At 43.2% G+C, this 22,497-nt stretch overlaps 1 protein-coding gene across 4 annotated transcripts in view; it reads right to left on the bottom strand.

Annotated features, from left to right (window-relative positions):
• Positions 1-22,497, bottom strand: part of CHD6 (chromodomain helicase DNA binding protein 6) — a 193,133-nt gene that overhangs the window by 136,127 nt on the left and 34,509 nt on the right. For 3 of the 4 annotated variants that reach the window (XM_044263020.1, XM_044263022.1, XM_044263023.1), the window contains one exon: positions 6,709-6,766. In XM_044263020.1, coding sequence (XP_044118955.1) covers positions 6,709-6,741 — 33 coding nt within the window. In that variant the 5' untranslated portion in view covers positions 6,742-6,766. Of the gene's footprint in view, positions 1-6,708; positions 6,767-11,635; positions 11,697-22,497 lie in introns of those variants that run through there. The other variant, XM_044263024.1, reaches the window with a different exon arrangement.

The following is a 22,497-nucleotide window of genomic DNA, read 5'->3' as shown; positions in this document are numbered from 1 at the left end:
GGTATTCCCCAATCTTTGTGGCTTATGATAAAACTCCATCATACAGTTATTGAATGAAATGAGTATTTTCAATTTGAAAAACAGAAAGAAGTCTATAAAACTGTACATGTAAATAAAAAAAAAACACAAATTCCTGTGTATAGAAGAAAGAATGGAAGAAAATCACAAAAAGTTAACAGTCATCATTTGAGGCTCTGCAAATTTGGTTGTTTAATTTTTCTACACAGACATCTACATTTTCAGTAACAAGGATATTACTTTTGCAATACCTGTAATAAAAATATTTTCACATATATGTAACAGAAAAATCTTACAAGACTTTAACAATGAACAGAAAAGGCTTTGTTGCCAGACAATTCATACTCCTCCAAACTACCATGATTCAGGAACCGAAGGCCGAAGACGAGAGGCCCCAGCACTGCGCTCACACTTGACTGAGTGCCGGGCAAAGAGAGTGCACGTTGCCCTCTGGTCGGAAAGCGCCCCGCACGCCCTCTGTCCCAAAGCGCTTCGGCGTGTCTTGGACCCAGGGGTGAGCGAGGCCCAGCTCCTGCTGCTGTCTGCCTCACAGTCTACCATCTTTTCCAGCAGGAAGATGAAAAGGCTCTATGTTTAGACTTACTTAATGTCAAGAAATTAGCTTAGAATAGCTTATCTCAATTTGAGACCTTCTGACCTTTTTTAACGTCTAAATAATAAAAATGAAACTAAGATCCACTACTATTATTAATGATTCGGTCTGTAGACATTTTCAGGTGGCAGAAGTTATTTTCCAATTAAAATTCAGACTGTCTTACTCTTTCCCCTTCACCTTCTTCTAAAAGAATATTTCCTGTGGTTACCTGACCGTGGGATAGACTAAAGGCGAAAACCCACATTCCCTCGCCTTACTGCCGCTGCACTGGGCTCAGTCAGTGGGCAAACAAGCTGTGCTGGGTGAGCAAGACCCAGGAACAATGTCCAACTGTGTGTGTGTGTGTGTGTGTGTGTGTGTGTGTCCCCTTCTGTGTTTCCTCCTCCGTTTAGAATATTCAACCCCTCTTTACCCAGGAGTGCTGTGCTCCGGATGACAGAGCAAGGATTCTGACCCTGGCGTGGCTCCTCACATAGTCACAGCTGGTTAGCGCCAGCAGGAGGGGAGGTCAGTTTCAAGGCATCTAAGGATAATGCAGGTATAGGTGTCCACGAGGCTCTTGGGTATAACTTCCAAAAGACATTTTTCCTTCCTTCCTCCCTTTCTTTTTTTAAAGATTTTGTTTGTTTGTCTGTTTGAGAGAGAGACAGAGAGAGCATGAGCAGGGACAGAGGGAAAGGGAGAAGCAGACTCCCCGCCTAGCAGGGAGCCTGATTCGGGGGCTCAATCCCAGGACCCTGAGATCATGACCCAAGCTGAAGGCAGATGCTTAACAACTGAGCCGCCAGGCACCCCCTCCAAAAGACATTTCTACAAGAATGAGTCAGAGAAGAACGGACAAAGAGAAAGCAGGACCAAAACCTGCCAAGCACTAATATTAAGGGTCCCCAAAGGAGGACCTACAGAGAGGGTGAGAAAGAGCAATCAGGTCGGTGATATAGGGGGAAAGTAAGACAGCGTGGTATCACAGAAGCCAGAAGATGAGAGTGCTTCCAGACAGAATGACTACAGGCATCCAGTGCTGCTGAGAAGCTGGTAAATGAAGGCCTGAAGAGTGGTGGACAGATGTGCAAACTTCAAACTCCCTCTTGCCAGAGTCCTAGAATCTGTCATTCTAAGTCCCCATCTCTATTATCACACTTTTGCATTTAAAACCTGGGAGTGGGGGGCGTTTTTCTCTCACCATGTTTCAAGAGTCTCAGAGATTTAACTTCTCCAGACCTGCAAAGTCAATCTAAACCTTGTTAATTCCGGGCAGTAACAAAACCCGGGGCAGGAAGATTATTAAATTTAGATGCAGACAGTGAAGAGTAAGAAGGAGAGAGAGAAAATAATACTTCCCGAGCACCTTGCCCGCCCTCCAGTAATGCTCCCCATGTGACCATTCGCATCCAGAGGCCCAGCGACAGATACATGTAATTTCTTTTCTTCACCGGATGCTTTTAAACCTTCCCTTCTTTAGGCTACGCAATCCTAGTTTCACCCATCATACTTCATATGAAGTAAGTCGGCGTTCTTTTACCGTCCTGATCACTGTGCTCAGGCTTCTCAAGTGTGCTTCAGAACACAGAACGAATTAGGGCAACAACAAAAAAAATCTGTCAAGGTACGTCAAAGATAGAGAAAAACAGTCAATGCTCAAATTTCTTTCCTTTTTTTTTTTTTTTTGGAGGAGGAAGAATTTGGGTAAGATCCATTTTAAGTCCTTTTGAAACATGACTCCAGGGTGAGGCTGTTTAAAAGCTTGCTTCTACTGAGAAATTTACTAACACTCCCTCTGTAGGCATGTTGAAAAGGCCTTCCGGTGACTGCCAAATGGAAGGTCTGGCTGGTATCAGCTCGTATCTTAAGACCCTCTGCAATATGACACTGAAAAGTCAAAGAAATGAATTATTTATTCATCCATATGAGCTACTCCTCTTTCACTGTTCTGAGCTGTGGTGATGTATATTGGTGGTACACACCATCTTAGGGAGGGGAGTTCTCACCTTCCCCCCACTAGAGAGCACATCTGGGACTAATTTGTTTGGGGATCTGATGGCCAGCTCAATCCATCATGCTTTTTTTCTTTCTTTCTTTCTTTTTTTTTAAAGAGTTTATTTATTTAATTTGAGAGAGAGAGAGTGCAAGTTGTGGGGGGTGGTTTGGGGCAGAAGGAAAGAGAGAGAAAGAGAATCCCAAGTTGACTCCACACTGAACACAGAGCCCAGTTCAGGGCTTGATCTCACAGCCTGGAGACCATGGCCTGCACCAAAATCAAGAGTCATATGCTTACTCATATGTACTTACTCAACTGAGCCACCCAGGCACCCCAATCCAGCATGCCTCTTATCTTAGTTTATCTTTGGTCACCACCCAAAGTTTAGCACTCCACACTCCAGGCCCTTCCACTCTCTCCTTTACTTTCATATGCTTCACCTTCTCAAACCCAACCATATACCACTCTCTTCCCTCCCAAGCTTTCCTCCTGGATCCTCAGGAACAACCTGACTAAGCCAGGCTCTACCCAGAAGACTCCATCTCTTGGAAACCTTCTCAGATTCTCTGGTGGGGCTGACATGCCCCAAACCTCCACACTCCCCAGATCCACAGCATCACTCTGCCATCCCCACGGCAGAACCCTGAGTCTTCTGCCACCTCTACTGTAACTGCCTGTTTGTAACCAGGCTAAACTTCCGTAAGAAAAGAAAACCCAACTTTCTGTCAGTTTTGTAGCTGGCCCCACACAGACCCTCAAATATTTTCTGATGACTAACTGCTGGAAAAACTCAACAAATATTTGTTTAGTGAACAAATTACATCCATATTCACTCTAGAGAAGGAAACAGGGTCTAATAATCCGAAGGTTGTTGAGATTCCCAACATATATCCGAAGAAAACACTTTCCGCTGCACCTTTTCATTTTCTGGAAGTCTCAGAATAAGGGGCTCTATGGATCTGACTTTTGGTCATGGGATCTGGAGAGAAGGTTCTCTCCTAACTACTGCAAGTCTAGGTTAACCTCCTGGTCAGGCTCCAGTTTTAATCCTATACCTATTCCTGTTGCACTCGTGCTCACGAACTTTCTTCTACATCGAATATGTGGCACCAAAACCCCACTTACCACGTACCATATATCAAATGATATTAACCATATCTTGTACTTCTCTCAGTGCCATGCAAGGAGCTGGGATGAGTAACAATCAGTACTTCCTTACCATAGGTTTGTTACCGCTAACATGAACTACAGCTCTTCCCCTTACAAAGCAGTAGTTACTCCACAACAGTAGCGGTGCAAGGGTTTTCAGTGATTGGAGTGCACATCTTATTCCTCTAGCAAAATGTTTCTTTGCCTAATACTGCCTGGTTTTCTTGGGGATTACAATGTATACATTTCTTAGTAGAAGAAGTTTATTTTTGATATAGATAAAAGACTATAGTGCCCGAGTGACTAATTTTTAAATATTTTATTAACTTCTATTTTTCTTGCAACACTTCTTTAGACAATACAGAGTCAATCTCTAAACCTTTGTCCTTGGCACACTACTCCCGTATGCCCTTTCTGGTTAATAAGAAGTATGATTATTTATTTATTAAAGATTTTCTTTATTTATTTGACAGAGACCACAAGTAGGCAGAGAGGCAGGCAGAGAGAGAGGAAGAAGCAGGCTCCCCACTGAGCAGAGAGCCCGATGCGGGGCTTGATCCCAGGACCCTGGCATGACCTGAGCCGAAGGCAGAGGCTTTAACCCACTGAGCCACCCAGGCACTCCAAAGAAGTATGATTATTTATTACTAAGTTCTGATTAACTTGTAAAATCTTTCATCCCCATTTAATTTACCTTGATAAAATTTTGGACAAGGAAATGAGGATTTTTCAAGATCAGAACACATTTAATGTGTCATTTTCCACCTCCAGAGAAGAGGAAAAATGAATTGATAGGAATGAGAGTTTTTTAAAGAGAGGACATTTTATTTGCTGTTACTTCTAACACCTTAGAAACACGGTAAGGGAAAGGACAAAGTCTGATGGTTAATTTTCTCATTCTACTGGATGATTTCCTTGCCACTGACACACTGAATGCCAAGTACTTGATAAGCCATCCTATTTAATCCAATACCTTAGAAGGCACGTATGACTGCTTCCATCTAAGTGATAGGAAAACAGGCTGAACTTGTCCAAAGTCACACAGTGATGTGGTAGTCAGTTTCAATCTCCTTCTACCAAAATCTTTTGTCAGGCACTGAACTCTACACATGTGCTCAATCCCGGTACCTAGAGACTGCTTTGGCATGAACCTAAGTTTCTATTTTCACGCCCTGTAGTTCAGTCATCAGTATGGTCTATCACCTGGAAAAGAAGCAGAATCAATTCCTCCTGAAAGTAACTCCACTGAATTAACCTGCTCCTTTACCATAGCTAATACTAATTTTTAAGGAGAAATCCTGCCCCACTGGTCAATACTACAGTCGAAATGAAAACTAATCTAACTGAGGCTGTGTGATAGCAGGCTGACAGGCTAAGGTCTTCATATGAACCAGTAAAATCTCAAGAGAAAGAAACATAAATTCATGCTGGTGTAATTCTGGTAAAGAGTTTTCTTAGGGAGAGGGGTGCCTGGCTGGCTCAGTTGGTTGAACCTGAGACTCTTGATCTAGAGGTCATCAGTTCAAGCCCCATGCTGAGTGTAGAGATTACTTAAAAAAAAAAAAGAAAAAAAAAGTGTTTTAACTGAAACAAAAGATTATCTTAAAGAATGTTTAAAACATTAAATATGCAGAATGTTTTAAGAAACATACACCTGCCCATGTATCATAAATGATGATAGTTTTGAAGGCTTGGGGTTCTCTTCAGTAATGCGTTCTTTTTAACAGAAACTGTAATATTCCACTAGGTAGATATGCTGTGATATAAACAGCCCCTTGTTTGGTGGAAACGTACATTCATTTCCATTTCTGTGCTATAAGCAAAGCAGCAGTGAAAATCTTTGTTCACCCAGTCGACACCTGTTTGAGTATCTCCATAGAAAAAACTCCTGGCAGATGGGACGGCACTTGCTGTAGTGTTTGTCTACCAGATGAGGACGCTCGAGAGCCAGGACGGGAAGAAATCAGTGTGGGGGACAGTGTTTAGTCATCACTCTTCCTGTTGAGAACTGGCAGCAGATGTGTCGATTTTCTCCTAAAACCATTTGTTTTGGTTTGGTTTCACAAGGACCTATCCACTGGGACAGACCAGAGAGTAATCCTTGTAACCATATCCCCAGGTCACCCTGTATCTGACTAGTCAGTGCTCCCCAGAAGCGGAGAGCAAAGTGGCTGATACCAACCAACCTCTTTGCACAGAGTCTCCGTGAAGGCCAGGGGTTCAGATATCCCCAGTTACCGGACTGTCCTTCAATTCTGAAAAAGGAAAACCAGCCCTTGAGAGACAGTCTGTTTCTAAGAGACTAAGCACTCCTCCCTGAGCCCCACTGGTTGGGGTCTCTGGGTTCCTCTGAATAGGGAACCAGAAGTTTCAACCAGGAAAAGATTTTGGCAGAATGAGTCACGCTGGCCAAATGTTTTTATCAATTCTCCCCTTTCACGAAATCGAATGCCAAATAGCTGGTGTTCGTATTCTTCTAATTAGTTCACTATTTTGTCTAGGAGGAAACTTTCACAGGTCATTATGAGTATGAATTTTCTAAATGAGAATGCTTTTAGATTAAGCAAACATCCAAAAAGATAGATATATAAACTATGAAGAATTGACCATATCTCAGAAAGCTGTTCCAGGAGAAGAAAAAATTTCTCTTCCATATAGCTAATTTGAATAATATTTTGACTTAGTTTTCATTATACTTATTCCCATATGGAGCTGACCTGAGCACAAGTAAAAATTAAGTCATTCAAAACACAGCTCTCAGTGACCAGGTGGAGAACGGGGAAAAGCAGCAGCAGGGTAACCGCCAGAGGCTAGGAGCTAAGCCCTAACTGCCAGCAACTGTACGGGGTAATATGGGGATAAAGAAGCATCAGGGAGCGTAGTAGGCTGGGTGCATTCACCTAAAGATACGTGATTGAAAAAAAAAAAAAGATATACGATCACTTACCTGCTTCTCTTTCTTTTGTATTTTCATTATCATCTATTGAAGGAAGATACTTGTATCTCTAAAAGATTAAAAAAAAAAAAAAAGGCAAGGATTACGGTAAAATCCAAAATGAAACATTTAAGGTGACCTCAGGATTAACTGTGACACATTTAGAAAACATAAAAATGAGGTTGCTTCTACAGAACATTTACAATTGTGTAACAACAGTCAATAGCCACCCCTAGAGTATTTTTTTTTCTTTTAAAGATTTTACTTATTTAATTGACAGAGAGAGGGAGAGAGGAAACACGCAAGGGAAGTGCCAGAGGGAGAAGCAGGCTCCCTGCTAGGCAGGGAGCACAATGTGGGGCTCAATCCCAGATCGTGACCTGAATCAAAGGCAGAGGCTTAACCGACTGAGCCACCCAGGTGTTGTGTCCCTCCACCCCCATGGTCCTAACCCTATCTAACCCTAACCCGAACCCTAATTTATTGCTTCAGATGGGTGGAGTCAAAAAGAAACTATCTTTGTAGGTAAAATAAGTTATAAGAGGTGCTGGCATATTAAATTACAAAGTAAACTAAAAGAGGAATCTTAAAATAATGATGTGACTATACTGAGAGGAGTGGAAGAGGGGCGTAAAAACAAGTCCCCATTTCTTCTGGAAGGAAATCAATAAAACATGTCACAACTGACAAATCAAGAAATAGGAATGTACACTGTAAAAAAAGAGAGAGAGAGAAAGAGAGAGCTAAAGGATTTCAAAGTGGTTTTCTTGAAGGCCAGAGAGGGAGGCTGGTGTGAGACAGGACCGGTCAGTCTGCCATGTCGTCACATGCCCCTTGTATTATCTGATGTTTGAAACCACATACATATGTTATTTGACAAAATAAGTTCCATTCCAGTATTTGGTAGTTTTAAATGACTGATTTTACTGTACCCAGATTTAAGCCCCCATCTCTGCCCCAACCATAACACTCATGATGACACTGAACTTTTTTTGTAAATGACTTTTGAGGACCACAGCAGTTAAGAGCCTGGCTTTAGAGGTCCAGAAGTGCTTTGGTACATCCCAGGAACCAGAAAGAACCCGAGTCTAAGAAATCTGGAATCTGGGGCTACCTGAATCACTAACTAGCAGTCCATCAGGTCTCAAGTTCTCACCTTCTTCATATACAAACAAGGGAGGGATCCCAGAATTTCAGCTCCCAGTTCTAGCGCAGATACAGATACTGCCTCGTGTTTATCGTGTACTTTGATTTCCTGGACGTTCCACAGAGCTACAGAACACCACTCCCTCAGGAAACCATCCCGGAGGCACATAATTATCCTTATGTTCATAATTATTTCTTATATCCCAATGAGCATGATGTGTAGGCAGTAGGCAGAACTTAAGATTAAAGTGTGAGGGATTGTTTTTTAAGTGAGTTCATGATGTTTGATGCAAACTGAGGAAAATGAAGGATCTGTGATTCCAAGCATCCTTGGAGCCACAATTACAGTTCATCAGTTTAACATCTGTCCACTTGGGTTTTTTCCTCCAAAAGTCAGAGGGATTTCCTGTAAGAAGAACCATAGGGGGCACCTGGGTGGCTCAGTGGGTTAAGCCTCTGCCTTCAGCTCAGGTCATGACCTCAGGGTCCTGGGATCTAGCCCCACATTGGGCTCTCGGCTCAAAAGAGAGCCTGCTTCCCCCCACCTCTCTCTGCCTTCTGCTCTGCTCTGATCTCTCCCTCTCTCTGTCAAATAAATAATTAAAATCTTTAAAAAAAAAAAAAAAAGGGAAGAATGATAAAATGCTATCAGGATATTGCTGTTCCCGAACAACACAGCTTCCAAGGAGCTAACAAGTTGCAAAGTGGACAGAATCGGGGGAAAGGGAAGAGGGCAGAGAAGAATCGGCCAAATCAGGGAAAGAGAAAGTCAAGTTAGAATGATGATTCTAAGAACTGCTGTGAGGATTAGCATTTGATAAAACAAGCATTCATTTCAAGAAAATCATGAAATCCAGAGAAATGGTAAGTGCTCTTAACCAGGGCAGTTAAAAGAATTTTACCCCTAATATTCATCGTACTGGAGTCAGCTCTAGGTAAATTATGTTAGCACAAGTTTATCTCCTTTATCTGTTGTCAACTTCAAATCATCAACATTCTCACCCATCACAAATGGCCAGAAATTCTGAAATGAAGAAAGAAGCTGGAAAAATAAATTCCAGCTAATAAAAAAGGAACAGGGGCGACTGGGTGGCTCAGTCGGTTACACGTCTGCCTTCGGCTCAGGTCGGGCTCCCAGCTCGGTGGGAAGCCTGCTTCTCCCTCTCCCACTCCCCCTGCTTGTGTTCCTGTTCTCGCTGAGTCTCTGTCTGTCAAATAAATACATATAATCTTAAAAAAAAGAAAAAAAAAGGAGTATTATCAATAATCGGACATAAACACTCAAAATTCTGCCCCCCAAAATTAAAATCAGTCATTTAAAAAACTACAGAAAACCCCACCAATGCCAATAAAAATTATTTTTTTAACATCTAAAGAATAAGTATACTGCAGAAGAGCCATCAAGAAACCGTTTCTGATTAAGTAGGACTAACTAGCATGCACAAAAGCGGGGCCACAGCATTGCCAGGAACGTGTGGAAAACAGGTCCAACTTATCATCGCTAATGGCACTTCCCTAATTGTTTCAAGCTTTCTGAGGAGCACTCAGGCAAGGTGCCACTGGATCTATAAACTGTTGAGTCCTTTTATCTGCCGATTCCACTTTAAGGAATACATGGCACGAAATAAGCCAGTAGGAAATAAAGCTGGGCCATGGAGGAAGGCCAAGGGAGGCGGGAAGTGTGAACGTGCCCATCACAGCGGAGCCTGGGCAATGGCGGGGGCACGAGGATCACAGGCCCGAGAGCCGGCGGGCCTGTGACATCACCGGATGTGTGACAAGGCCGGCTCTCGGGCCTGTGTCATCACCAGACCCGAGCCCACCAGAGAGGGAAGAGAAGAACAAGCTGGAGAGACGAGGAAGAGGTGGGCTCACCCAGGTATGGCTTGAGTCTGATCACCCGACAAAGAGAAAGCCTGGGAAAAAAGGGGTGGTGACGGCCTCTTCCCCAAATCTCCCAGCCGCCAATCTGTTCACGGGCAAGATCCTACTACCGGCACCTTTACTCATATCAGGCTGCACAGGTAACCCCACGCCATCCTCTGCGAGAGGGCGAGCGAGCACGGGTGTGAAATCCGAGTGCGGTTATTTTAAGAACAAACAATGGCTCTCGTCCCTAGACGCGAGCTCCGACAAGCCTCACGCGACGACTGTGACACCCTTCACAGGCCCCGATGGACCGCCACACACCAGCACGTCGCCCCTACAAAATGGCAGACATCGTCAGCGACATCAGCGGCTGTTCAATAAGCATTTACTGACTTCTAGCTCTGCAAACACTATCTAATACTTTACAAAGCACCACCTCGAGTTACCTCTACTTTTTTACCTGCCTTGAGCGGCACACGTTTAAAATATATAAAACTAAAACGATGCCATCTTTTTGCAAGGCTATACGCAGCAGGAATGGACGGACAAACAGAAGCCAACGCGTGTCCTTCCACACAACACTAGAAGTGGCTTCCCAGCTTCCGAGGCTGTGCTGCCCTCACTCTGGAGCGGCGAGCAGATCCTCTGGGCACAATAAAAAAACGAAGTACCTTCAGGTCCCACAACTCAATTAGAGAGAGAATACAGACAAACTCGGAAACCCCCAACTACGTGCGCAAACCAGGAAATTCATCCACAGGGAGGCAAATCACGCGTAGGCCTTCTGAACTGGAAGAAAACCGGAAGGACCCGGCTTTCCTCACTGCGCTGCAGTGCTTTCGTGTGAGCCTCGCCTTTGATCACCTCCACGAGACAACCTGCTAACAATGTAAAAAGCAAATGTAAAAACTCCCGTTCCTTCTTATACTCACTCAACTAACAATGCTTCTGTTAAGAAAAATGGGTGCCAGGTTTCCGCAGTAACATTTTGAAAGCTCCTCCGTTTTATTCCTTTCTCTCTCTCCAGTCCAAAAACCCTGCAAGCGCGCCTGTGCCTTTTCGAAGTTCCTCTGTGCTGTTATGGACGCTTTGAAAAATAAATAAAACATCAGGTACACACTATTCCACCATTCATCCAGAAATTATCTCTATTTACTCTACCCTGAGAATTCTGCCATCCCAACAATCCCCGCTCAGTCCCGGGGGTCTGTTTCATTTCAAGAACATGGGTTTGACACACGCAGACAAGTGCACAGACGGTACACTGCTCCCACGGTCCTTCATCTTCACAAGGGCAGCACGAGACACGTCTGGCCGCAGGGAGAACAAGGCCCTTTGCTGTCAACAGGCTCCCAGGCCTTGAACTCTATCAGGCCCTTTGGAGCAAAGAGTACCTGGGAAGCGATTTTAAAAATCAGGCACACCTCTGAGTTTCCACAGTGAATATGTATTTTTACCATCTATCTATGCTCACCCTCAGCCCGAAGTCTGGTCCCTAAGAACCGCTCTGACGCCCATAGGCGCAGATAAGATGACCCCACACGATTACAGGGTGGGGATTTTAGAAGGGAAAGGAACAGAACATGGGCAACAACTCACCTGGGGTGACTTTATGAAAAGGGCAGACAGGTCTTGGGTCATGCCCCCTTCCTTAGAGCCCTGTTCAAGGATCCCTTACCAGAGTGCCTGACAGACATCCTAGACCACAAAAAGGGTCCAATGGGTGAGACCCCTCAACTTCTCACTTCACAACTCTGGCACCCTCCACAAACTGTGTAAGTTTATTGTCTGTCGCTAGGCTTGGAGCAATCTACAGGAGGACAACAGCAAGAGTGTGAAGTGCCAAAAAGTAGTGTAAATGATGAGCCAGGTAAAAGCTCTTCCGGTTTTATTGTGTCACCTGTACAATGGTGACAATCCTTACCTCTTAGGGATTCAGGAGAATTAACAGGGATGAGAATCTCTAGTGTCTGTCACACGGTGAACACGAACTCCACAGCAGACACTGGTGTTGCTTGCCCTTACGGGCTTCCCTCCAGCATCAGAGGAAGGTGGCTCTCTCTCGAGGACAACTAACCCTTCCATCAATACTTGGGCCCAAGCTCTCCCACTTCGCAGCCTGACCTCAGACTCTGCACTCCTGCGCAGTCGGTCCTTCCTCATTTCATTGAGGTCTCTCTCCTCAAACGTCAGTGATGTCCCCCCTAACCACTCCACTGCCCTCACCCCTGACTCTCTATCTTTGTACGCTTCTTTCTGGCACTTGTCAGTTACTGGCTGACATTACGTCTAGTTGATTAGAAATGTCTTACCCATGAGACACGTGCACACGCACACAAACGTGATCAGCCCTGTTTTGTTCCTGCTGTACTCTGAGTCTGAACAGCAAGCTCCGGGCTCACAACAGGTGCTCCATAAACATTTGCTGACGGAAGAATCATTTCTGCTCCTTATCACTGAACCTCTCTCTCTCCAGTTCTCTCCTCCACAAAGAGGCAGGTTAAACTTGATTCTGGAGTAGTAACTATGCTAACCAGCCCTCACCCACCTGTATTTTCTCTTCTTCCCCTATTACTTCCCTAAGCCGCTCTCAGCAATGACTCCCTAGGAGCCAGATCCAATGGGCATTTTTAGACGCTATTCTGTCTTGCAGCATTTTAAACCATGGGCCATTTCCCCCTCTTAAAATTCTCATCTCACTGGTTTCTTGGAGAGCATGCTCTGCTGATTTTCCTCTAATTGCAGGCTTCCAAAGCTCAGCTTCCTCCAGAGTCTTCTCCTATTATAAAGCCTATTAAATGTCAGTGTCCCCAGGGTGTAACACTGTTACTAGCCCTGGGGCCTGCTGAGTTCTCTACTCAGCTCCTAAACTTCCTCTCTCTGCACCATGACCACTGTGCCCTCCCAAATCCAAGCCTTCCTCCGTCTTCCAAGTGGACAAAGCCAACCATATCCTGGCCAGTTCCAATTAGGCGTTCAACAGATGAAACAAAAAACTCACATCTTTTTCCAAATCAAACTCCGTACTACCTTTGCACACATACACGCCTGCTCCTATGCTCCCTCATCAGAAGCTAATGTCCCACAACCTGCCACCCAGCCCAGAATTCAGTCATCCTTAACTCCTTCCCTTTCCCCAATTCCTTCAAAATTCCCGAGTCCCTTGGTTCTTCCCCAGGTCACTTTAATTTATTCCCACTCTTTTGGGGCCTTTTTTTTTTTTTTAAACTTGAAATAGCCTCCTAAGTGCCTTTATCCTTCATGCCTCCTACCCTCATCCCATCCCTCATTGCACCAAGAGTACGTTTTCCTAAAGTGTAAAGAAAATTAGATTGTATCTCTGTAGTGCCTGCAGAAATACAAATTCCCCACAGTGAAGGGCCCTGCATAAGCAATCAGGCCCCTGGTCCTGGTCTCCTGCTCTGACATTACCTTCCTGCATTCACCCAACTCTTCTGAACGTTTGCACGTTCTGAAACCAGCCCCGCTGGCTCAGATCTTTGTCCAGGCTGGGCTTCCGTCTCCATCTGGAAAATCCTTCCACTGCCTTTCCTCTCCAGTCTCATCCTTCAAAACTCCGCTCTGGTGTCACGTCTGACCTAACTTCCCTAAGCCCTGAAAACATCCTGTGAAAAGCACTAATAATTACAGTAACTCTATCACCATGATACCATCTCTTCCCGTTTTCCCTGTCTGCCGGTGCATCAGCTGTTAAGTGCCTAAGCACCCTCGGGGAAGGAACTCTGTTCTGTCATACCAAGCTTCATATCTGGACTTTGGAATGATTATGTGTGGAATGAGTAAGTCAGTAAATGGGAAAACTAAAGAAAAGGCTCTGAGTCCCGTTTTCCTCACCGTAACTGGTCGGCTCTTTTTCCCCTTTCCTGTTTATTCTATTCTCCTAGTCCAATCAAATTTCTCAGTAATCTTCATTCATACTTCCTCAAAGTAATACAAGCACTTAGCTTAAGAATTCAATATCTAGGGTCACCTGGGTGGCTCAGTGGGTTAAGCGTCCCACTCTTGGTTTCAGCTCAGGTCGTGATCTCAAGGCCTCGTGTTGGGCTCCACACTGAATAGGGGTCTGCTTGAGATTCTGTCTCTCTCTCCCCCCTATTCCTCCCATCACCTGTGCAGGCACACTCTCTCTAAAATAGATAAACAAAATCTTTTTAAAAAAGAACTCAATAATCTAAAGCTTAACACACAAAGTATTCCTGTAGAATCAGTTGGCTTAGGGGGTAAAACATGTGACTTTTGATCTCAGGGTTGTAAACTCAAGTCCCACTTTGGGTGTAGAGATTACTTGAAAATAAAAAATCTGGGGCACCTGGGTGGCTCAGTCGGTTGGGCGTCTGCCTTTGGTTCAGGTCATGATCCCAGAGGCCTGAGATTGAGCCCCACGTCAGACTCTCTGCTCAGTGGAGAGCCTGCTTCTCCCTCTCCCTCTGCCTGCTGCTCTGCCTACTTGTGCTCTCCGCTGAATAAATAAAAATCTTTTAAAAAAATTATTTCAAAAAAAGAAAATAAAAAATCTGGGGTGCCTGGGTGGCTTAGTTGGGTAAGCGTCTGTCTTCAGCTGAGGTTATGATCCCAGGGTTCTGGGATGGGGCCCCACCTCAGGCTCCCTGCTCAGTGAGGAGCCTGCTTCTCCCTCTCCCTCTGCCACTCCCCCAGCTTGTGCTCTCTCAGTAGCTCACTCTCTACCAAATAAATAAAATCTTTAAAAAAAAAAAAAAAGGTAGTATTCCCCTACTTCACTCATCCCCATTCCTGATTTACTCTTCCCACTAGAAACCATTTGATCTATAGTCATTCCTCCTACTCTTTTCCGTAATATTTCTGCAAAATACGCTGATACTGCTATTAGATATTTTCCAAATTTATTTATTTATTTTTAGAGATTTTTCCTTCAAAGAGAGAGAGCGCACAAGCAGGAGGAGCGGGAGAGGGAGAAGCAGCCTCCCCACTGAGCAGGAAGGCTGATGTGGGGTCCGGTCTCAGGACCCTGGGATCATGACCCAAGCTGAAGACAGATGCTTGACAGACTGAACCACCCAGGTTCCCCGATTTTTCCAGTTTTAAACATTATTTTAGGAGTGCATGGGTGGCTCAGTTGGTTAAGCCTCTGGCTCCTGATTTCCGTTCTGGTAGTGAGACCCAGCCCGGTCAGGCTCAGCACTCAGTCTGTTTCAGAGTCTTTCTCCCCCCGGCTCATGTTCTCTCTCTCTCTCTCTTCTCTCTCAAATAAATACATAAATAAATCTTTAAAAAATATAGTTTAAACACTATTCTACTGACTTCTTCCTGAGGAATACAAGGTGGCAAATATCTTTATAAAGGCCAGATGATAAATCATTTATGCTCTGCAGGTCATAGGATGTGATCTCTGTTGCAACAACTCAATTCTGCCATGAAAATAGCCACAGACAATATGCAAATGAATGGGTCTGGCTGCGTGCCAATAAAACTTTACTTACAAAAACAGATAACCTCTTGTTAAGGAAGATGGAAGTCTTAGCTTCCCAATATACTTATTATCACCATTATTTATTAAATCAATATCTAATTCACAGCTAAGCCATGAAGTATATTGTGCTAAGAAAATTCTGTGTAACTCATTTTATGTGTTTTTTTTAGATTTTATTTGAGAGAGAGACAGAGAGAGAGCGTGGGTGCAACACAGGGGCAGGGGCGATGGGGAGAAAGAGAGGAGGTGCAGAGGGGGAGGGAGACAGAAATCTCCAGCCAACTCCACCCTGACAGAGAAGCCCGACAGGGGGCTCGATCTGGTGAACACGACCTGAGCTGAAACCAAGAGTCAGACACTTACCCAGCTAAGCCACCCAGGCACCCCAGTAAGTATCTCATTTTAAAACCTGCATTGTAAGGCGCCTGGGTGGCTCAGTGAGTTAAGCCTCTGCCTTCTGCTCAGGTCATGACCCCAGGGTCCTGGGATCGAGCCCCACATCGGGCTCTCTGCTCAGCGGGGAGCCTGCTTCCCCCTTCTCTCTCTGCCTGCCTCTCTGCCTAGTTGTGATCTCTGTCAAATAAATAAAATCTTTAAAAAAATTAAAAAAAAAACCCTCCATTGTAAAATTAATTAATTAATTGATTAATTTTTTGGAAAAAACCTTCATTGTTTTCTCTGAATCACTGACTTATCTCAAAATGCTCTCTTCAATCAGAGAAAATCATTTTAATTCCTAATCCTGTGACAAAAATCAACTTGCTTGATACAGATCACCATTAAGGTAAGTAGTAGAAGAAAGCCAGGCCCTACCAGAGCTGTATCAAATATCGTACTGCGAAGTTAGTTTATCATTGTTTATCATTACTGTTTATTATTAGACCATATGCCATCATGTCAACTGACCCAGATCAGGAATGATCCCACCAGTGAACACAGGATTGAAGAAACCAATCTCCTGAAAGTACAGCTCAAGGTTCAGAGCCCCGAAAACGCAAGCTATAACCTTTTGGGGGAAAACAAAGGGCTTAAGAAATAATACTCCATATGCACTCTCAACGGGCCTCACCAAGTAACATAAGATCTTTTGACTCCTCACACTTTATGCCTTTTTGTGGGAAAAGAGTAATACCCGTAGACCGGGGAGTGAAGATATTTAAGTTCTGAACACAAGGATGGTATGATTTATGCAATTTATTCAATCTCCCTGGGTCTCAGTTTCTTCATTTGCAGAATAGGAACAAAAACCACCTTTTGGGAGAGGACAGGGATGAGTTCTACTTTGGACAGGCTAAGTTTGAAGGAACTTAGGCAAAAGCTTAGGCAAAGCAATCCTTTTATCTTAAGATAAGGAAAGGAAGGGTCAGAGGAGTGTGATTGCCCAACCGCTCACAATTATTCCAAAGCATGAGAACTGGATTTCCAGGATTCCGATTCAGCTCTCAGCACTACATCGAGCTGCCTTGAGCAAATGAAAAGCAAATGAAAATAGCAAAAGTGAGAGGTCAGGATTTGGAGATGTTCTATTTGGGGTACTCAGAGAGTGGGCAGAGGTTACATGGATATTCCATAGATAAAGTACAACAGTCTGGAAGAGGAGAAAAGGAAAAAAGGAAAGCCCCACATGGCAGCAAGGGAAAAAAAAAAAAGCAGGCTACAACAGAGGGCGGTTTTGATCCATCCACCAGTGAAGAGGAAGCAATTAAAACAGCTTGATAAAACTATCTGTCAAGAAGACCGATTAAGCACGTTTTTAGAGAAGATGGATGGACCCTTCAGATAACATTACATACAAGGGAAGAAAATATTTCATGAAGTAATTCTTACCATAAACACAGATAAAATCTTCAGGGATATATAACTGTAAGTAATTGTTTAAATTCTTTATCTATTTTCATAACACCTTCCATCTGAATTCTGAACTGTTACACAAAATTACTTTGGAGTAATTTATAGTAAGGAATAAAGCCTATCTGATAGCTATCCAAGACAGCAGGGAAACAAAGTAAACACGTTAACAGAATTATAATACAGACGATCCTCAGCAGAGTTTCTACTTTGGGATAAATAATAAAAGAAAATTACATATTTATGATCATCCAGGCTAAGCTTTCTTTATTCTATGGGAAACAGAGGAGCCAGTCCAAGAGTAAACCAATCTACAACCTGTAAACATCCCCATCACCTACATTTTGGAATTCCTAACACTAAAAAGATGGGCTCTCCCACTACTTCTACAACTCCGTTGTGTTCAAGTAAAATAAAGAGCCAACATGTTTCCAAAGAGCTTTTCTCTGTCATATAAAGACAATACAAATAATGGATTATAAATCTGACACAAACTTCCTTACGTTCCAGTTTTAAGGTAAAAATCCTGACACCTAACTTGCACATCCTCCGTGTGCTCGCCGGCTGCAAAACCAGGAAGAGGCAGCAACCTGACCAAGTCCACCCCGACTTCAGTACCTAAAACCGGTTCAACTCCGGCACGTCCTGCCCTTCCCTTAGGGTCTAAGAATTCAATAAAATTGAGAATTTTATGAATTTTTCAAAAGATGAAACAGTTCTCCAAACCTCTTCCACCCTCGAGTCCCCCATCCCCAACGCCCCCCTCAAAAGGAAGAGAGAGCTGTGATAAATGCAGAAGCAGTCTGCAGGGCTATACAGAAAGCAAGATGCTGTGTTACTGACACGTACGTAAACAGTTCTTGCAAAAGCACGCACGGACAACACTGCCTAATGGCGAGGTGGGTGGCAGGCAACAGAAAGCTCTCGTCAATAAAATGCCCTGGTTCTCTGAACCTGGCAGGAGGGCGCAAAGAACGGAAACTGCAGGCAGTAAGCTGAACAGTCAAGAAACCACCTTAGGCACATGTAAGCCAACTGACTGACAGCTGTTGACACCATCTCCATTAGGCGTGGTTCACCTGACTACAGATTGGTAATCCGATGTAGTCACCTATTTTAAATCAATGTATTAGCAAACATCCGTACTGTTAAAACTACTGACTTCTAACACCTAACACCTAAGTAATTACTTACCTGTAAGTAACACTCAGTGGTACTGTTTTAGGAAGACTGGTCTAAGATGTTAGAATCATGATTGAATGAGCAAGAAAACCACACAGAAAAGCCTGTTAGTTTACTCGGCAAACAGTATCCATTCTCAGATCAAAGGACAACGTTTTTGAGATATAAACTTCTTAACACCCATCATTTCATGCTTCTATTACATTACGTTTGCACTGCCATTCCGATGCTCCCTTCTACCCTCAGCACTGAGTACCAGCTGTATTGATGTGTTTTCAGACTGTTCTACATACAGATGACCAGTCTGGAGGACAGAAAATTTCCAAACTGCCACTCTGGAGTACATGTGCACAATGAGATTCATGTCTTCAATCGCGGGCCCCATTTCCTTAAGATGCCAAATTTGCAAATGAAGCCCTTTATTAGTGGTACAGTATAAGCCCAGACTAGTAATAAAATTAAGTAAATAAATGTCAGGAAACTCATTTGCCTGGATATGAAATCCAAGTATCAGATCTCAAAGGCTCAAAAGAATCCTAAAAGAGTTGGTAACAAAGCTGTATGTCACAGACAAGTAGAATAAAGGCAGCCCTTAAAGAGAGTAACAGAAAACAATGATCCTCCAGAGGGCCTAGGGACTGCATCGGATTCACATTTGAGTCCCCGGAACCTAAGACAGGGCCTATGATACAGTAAATACCTATATATAGATTGGGTAAATACATGTACTGGATTTTTTAATGAAAGGCCCATTGGCTAGTTTTACCAGTCACACTATTTTTTTCCCCTTTACCCTCAAATGACTTAAGGTCAAGAAATATAAGGAAACAATTTATGCAAGGGAATCAATCACTCTAGGTTCTCAGCCTTCTGTGTTACATGTTTGTGGCGACTCTTACCCTGGTCAAAGCCTCACTAGTGAGAGTACAACCAGCCATTCAAAGCATGAAAACAACCTCCTATCCTATCAATGTGGAGATACCAAGCTCCCTAGAGAAAAGTCGGTAATACTAATTCCATTACCACTATTCACTTCAATTTGATTTAATAACAACTGGGCTTTAAACAGCCAGCTCCACTAAGTTCTATCCACAGGGTAATGCCAGTTTCTTAGCCACCTTCGCTTTCTGGGAATACAACTCCTATCTAGATTCCATATCCACCTCCTAGACCCAGGTTCGACTCTCAACTTGTGGATTCCTTTCCTTCTGCACCCAAACTGACTCCTGAACAAACCATAGTACTAAGCTGCCTTTTTAGAGCTTTTAAACCCCCCCACCGCCCCGAGTCTGTCCTATCACCACCAATTCCTGAACCAACCATCTACTGTTTCCACTGTCATTAACCCCCGCATGGAAGTTACCATGGTGGGCTTCCAAATCTCTCAGCCAGGAAAAAGGGGGGCCGGTGATCTGTCAGCGGCTGTGAGAGGAAGGGCATATCATGACAAAGATAAAAGCAAAGATAATGTCTACAGAGAACAACAGTGATATTTTATTTACACTGTATCTGAAACATTAAAAAAAAAATAAGAAGCTGCTGTTCAAAGACTTGGTAAGAAGAATGGCAACAAAAGGAAGTAGAAGTTACTCTACAGGTGGCCTCAGCTATTAACAATTTGATCCCAAATGAAAAGAAAGGTGGCCTGGCAATGAATATTTTTGCTGAATGAATTAGACACCTGGTTTTCGACTTCAAGATGTACAACTCTCGGGGTGCCTGGGGGGCTCAGTGAGTTGTGTCTGCTTCTGCTCAGGTCATGATCCCAGAGTCGCGGGACTGAACCCTGAGTCCACATGGCTCCCTGCTCTGCGGGGAGTCTGCTTGTCCCTCTGCCTCTCTCCTGCTGGTGCTCTCTCTCTCTCAGATAAATAAATAAATAAAATCTTTTTTTTTTTTTTTTTTAAAGAAAGAGAGATGTACAACCCTCAAATCAGTTTTTAAAAATAACAAAAGAGTGAGATACGCAGGATTATTTTGTATTTCCCCTTTTCTAGACTGGATCTTCCTTTTAAGCTTTCACTTTTAGAATCAAACTATAGCACATTTTAACTTCTATTGAAGCAGAATATGCACTAAAATGCTAAACTAAACTAAACGCAAAAACAAAAAAACCAGCACCCTGCGCAAACTGAACACACCCACACAACCAGCGTCCACATCGGAAAAAGCACACTATTACCACGGAAGGTCCCTCCATGCTCTTTTCTGGTCACTACTACTTTCCTCCAAGGTTAACCACTAGCCTGACTTCTAACAGTAGAGTTTCCTTGTTTCTATACCTTATAAAAGCGGAACTACATTGGAATTATATAGTAAGTGTGACTGGCTTTGGTACTAGCTATCAATACACTGCCTCTCAACTCCAAACTCACCCTTCAGTACCTGCTCTGTGAGAAGAGACCGAGCTCTTGGAGCGTTTCTCCTCCATAGAGCACGACGTTAAGCTTGGCCAGTAGAGGGCGCCGGAGGGACGTCGCAGGAGGAAGGGAGCTTGTCTCCAGGCTCCAGAGTACAGTGCTTGTCTACACAGGGTCGCCCTCAGAGTATATAGGAACACCTGGCGGTATGTTCCGCCCCAGCCACATGCTCAGAGCATCAGACCATTTCTCCATTCTCAGAGATGATCTGGAAGATTTAACTGGCCAGCACAGGCCCTACCTGTACTTGAGGATAATGAAATCATCCTACTGCCTTATACTTCTTTAAGATAAATTCTCCCAGGTACTTAATATTATTTAATACCTGATATATTTTCTGTTATCTCCTGAGTTTTCTATGTTCTGTATTTCCCTTAATTTGCAAAGTCAAAAGTGGAACTAAGTACTTTAGCTGGTTAAAGCAGTTATCATCTCTTAGTAACATCCATTGGAAACCAAGTCAAATCTTACAGTGAAATGTCCAAAGCAGTCCTATTAAGAAAGTCAGGAAAAAGACAAGGATGCCCTCCATCAAGAGCTGCTCTGGACATTCTAGAGAATATGGGGAACAGCTATGAGATGTGTAACTTTGACAGAAAGATACAGAATTATTATTTATTTATGACGTAACTCCTTCTCTTATAAGCCCAAGAAACAACTTAAAAATTATGAGAAGAAAAAGACGATTTTGCAAAATGATCAGTAAAAAATATATTTATACAAATGTCAGTAACCCAGTGGGAAGAAACCTCAAGCTTTCTTCATGTGTGCAGCTGCTGCTGTTCACATCCTACATGCCAAGGGAAATCAGCTCTACTGCTCTGCCTCTGATTACCTATTGAAGGGACTAGGACCAGGGTAAAGGCCCACTTACACAGGCCAGGCATGAAAGGCCAACCTCCTACAGTTTAGCACCATACTGGAACTGACCCAATCAGCCGAAAGGCCATGCAAGGACAATGCATGCTTAGCTCATCTTTATTAACCTAATACTTTATGTCCAACATAATATTCATTTTGAAATTCTATTTTACCAAATTCAACCCCTTATCAATTTTCTCCCTCTCATTTTGGGGTTTATTGTTTCTGAGTGAGGAGCAGCCTACCTCACTCAGGAACCAGCAAGAGAAGATATGCAGGACAGTCTCCAATGAAACTGAAGTGACCATTTCTTCAACTATAAAATGAAACTGTTTGACCGGAGATTTTGAAAATCCTTTCCTAGCGATCCTATGCTCTAAAATCCTATACTTACTTCTATGACCTCTGTACACAGAATAACTACACAGCAAGAGAAAAAAAAAAAAAAAAAACCTATGGAAAGGGAATCCTGCAAAAACATTATTATGTTCTCTATATTACTGAGTTTTCCATTCTCTAAGGAATAAGAAAGCTGGGTAAGAAATTCTACTCTCCCCCCGCCCCCAACCAAGAAAAACTTACTAAAAAGGAAGGGCTGCACTTAAGTCAAGAAGATGATTCAGGAACTGTTTCTGTTTTAGAAGACATGAATGTCCTTTCTAAAACATGCTAAGTATTTTAAGAAATTCTCTAAATTTGGGAAAAATTAGTGATGCAACAATTATAAAAATTATATACAATGTCAACATTTGAATCTGTAAACAGGATAAATAAAATTAAGAAACAGGTTGTCTTTAAGTTCATCCTCTCTCTCACTCCTAGACAATCAGTCCCTTGAGGACTTTCCTATTAAATTTTACCAGTGGCACGCAACTGCTTGAAGCTTCAAACGCAGAGTGAAAAACACTAGATAAATCCATCTCTTTTGGATCCTGACTTGAGGAAGCTTCCTCATTAGTTCTGTGTTAACACAGCCCTGCCCATGATAGCCAACTGTTCAAACCA

The sequence above is a fragment of the Neovison vison genome, chromosome 8 (genome assembly GCF_020171115.1).
Source record: "Neovison vison isolate M4711 chromosome 8, ASM_NN_V1, whole genome shotgun sequence".
Taxonomy (NCBI): domain Eukaryota; kingdom Metazoa; phylum Chordata; class Mammalia; order Carnivora; family Mustelidae; genus Neogale; species Neogale vison.
The sequence above is the reverse complement of the archived record's forward strand: the minus strand, read 5'-3'. Positions and strand labels throughout refer to the sequence as shown.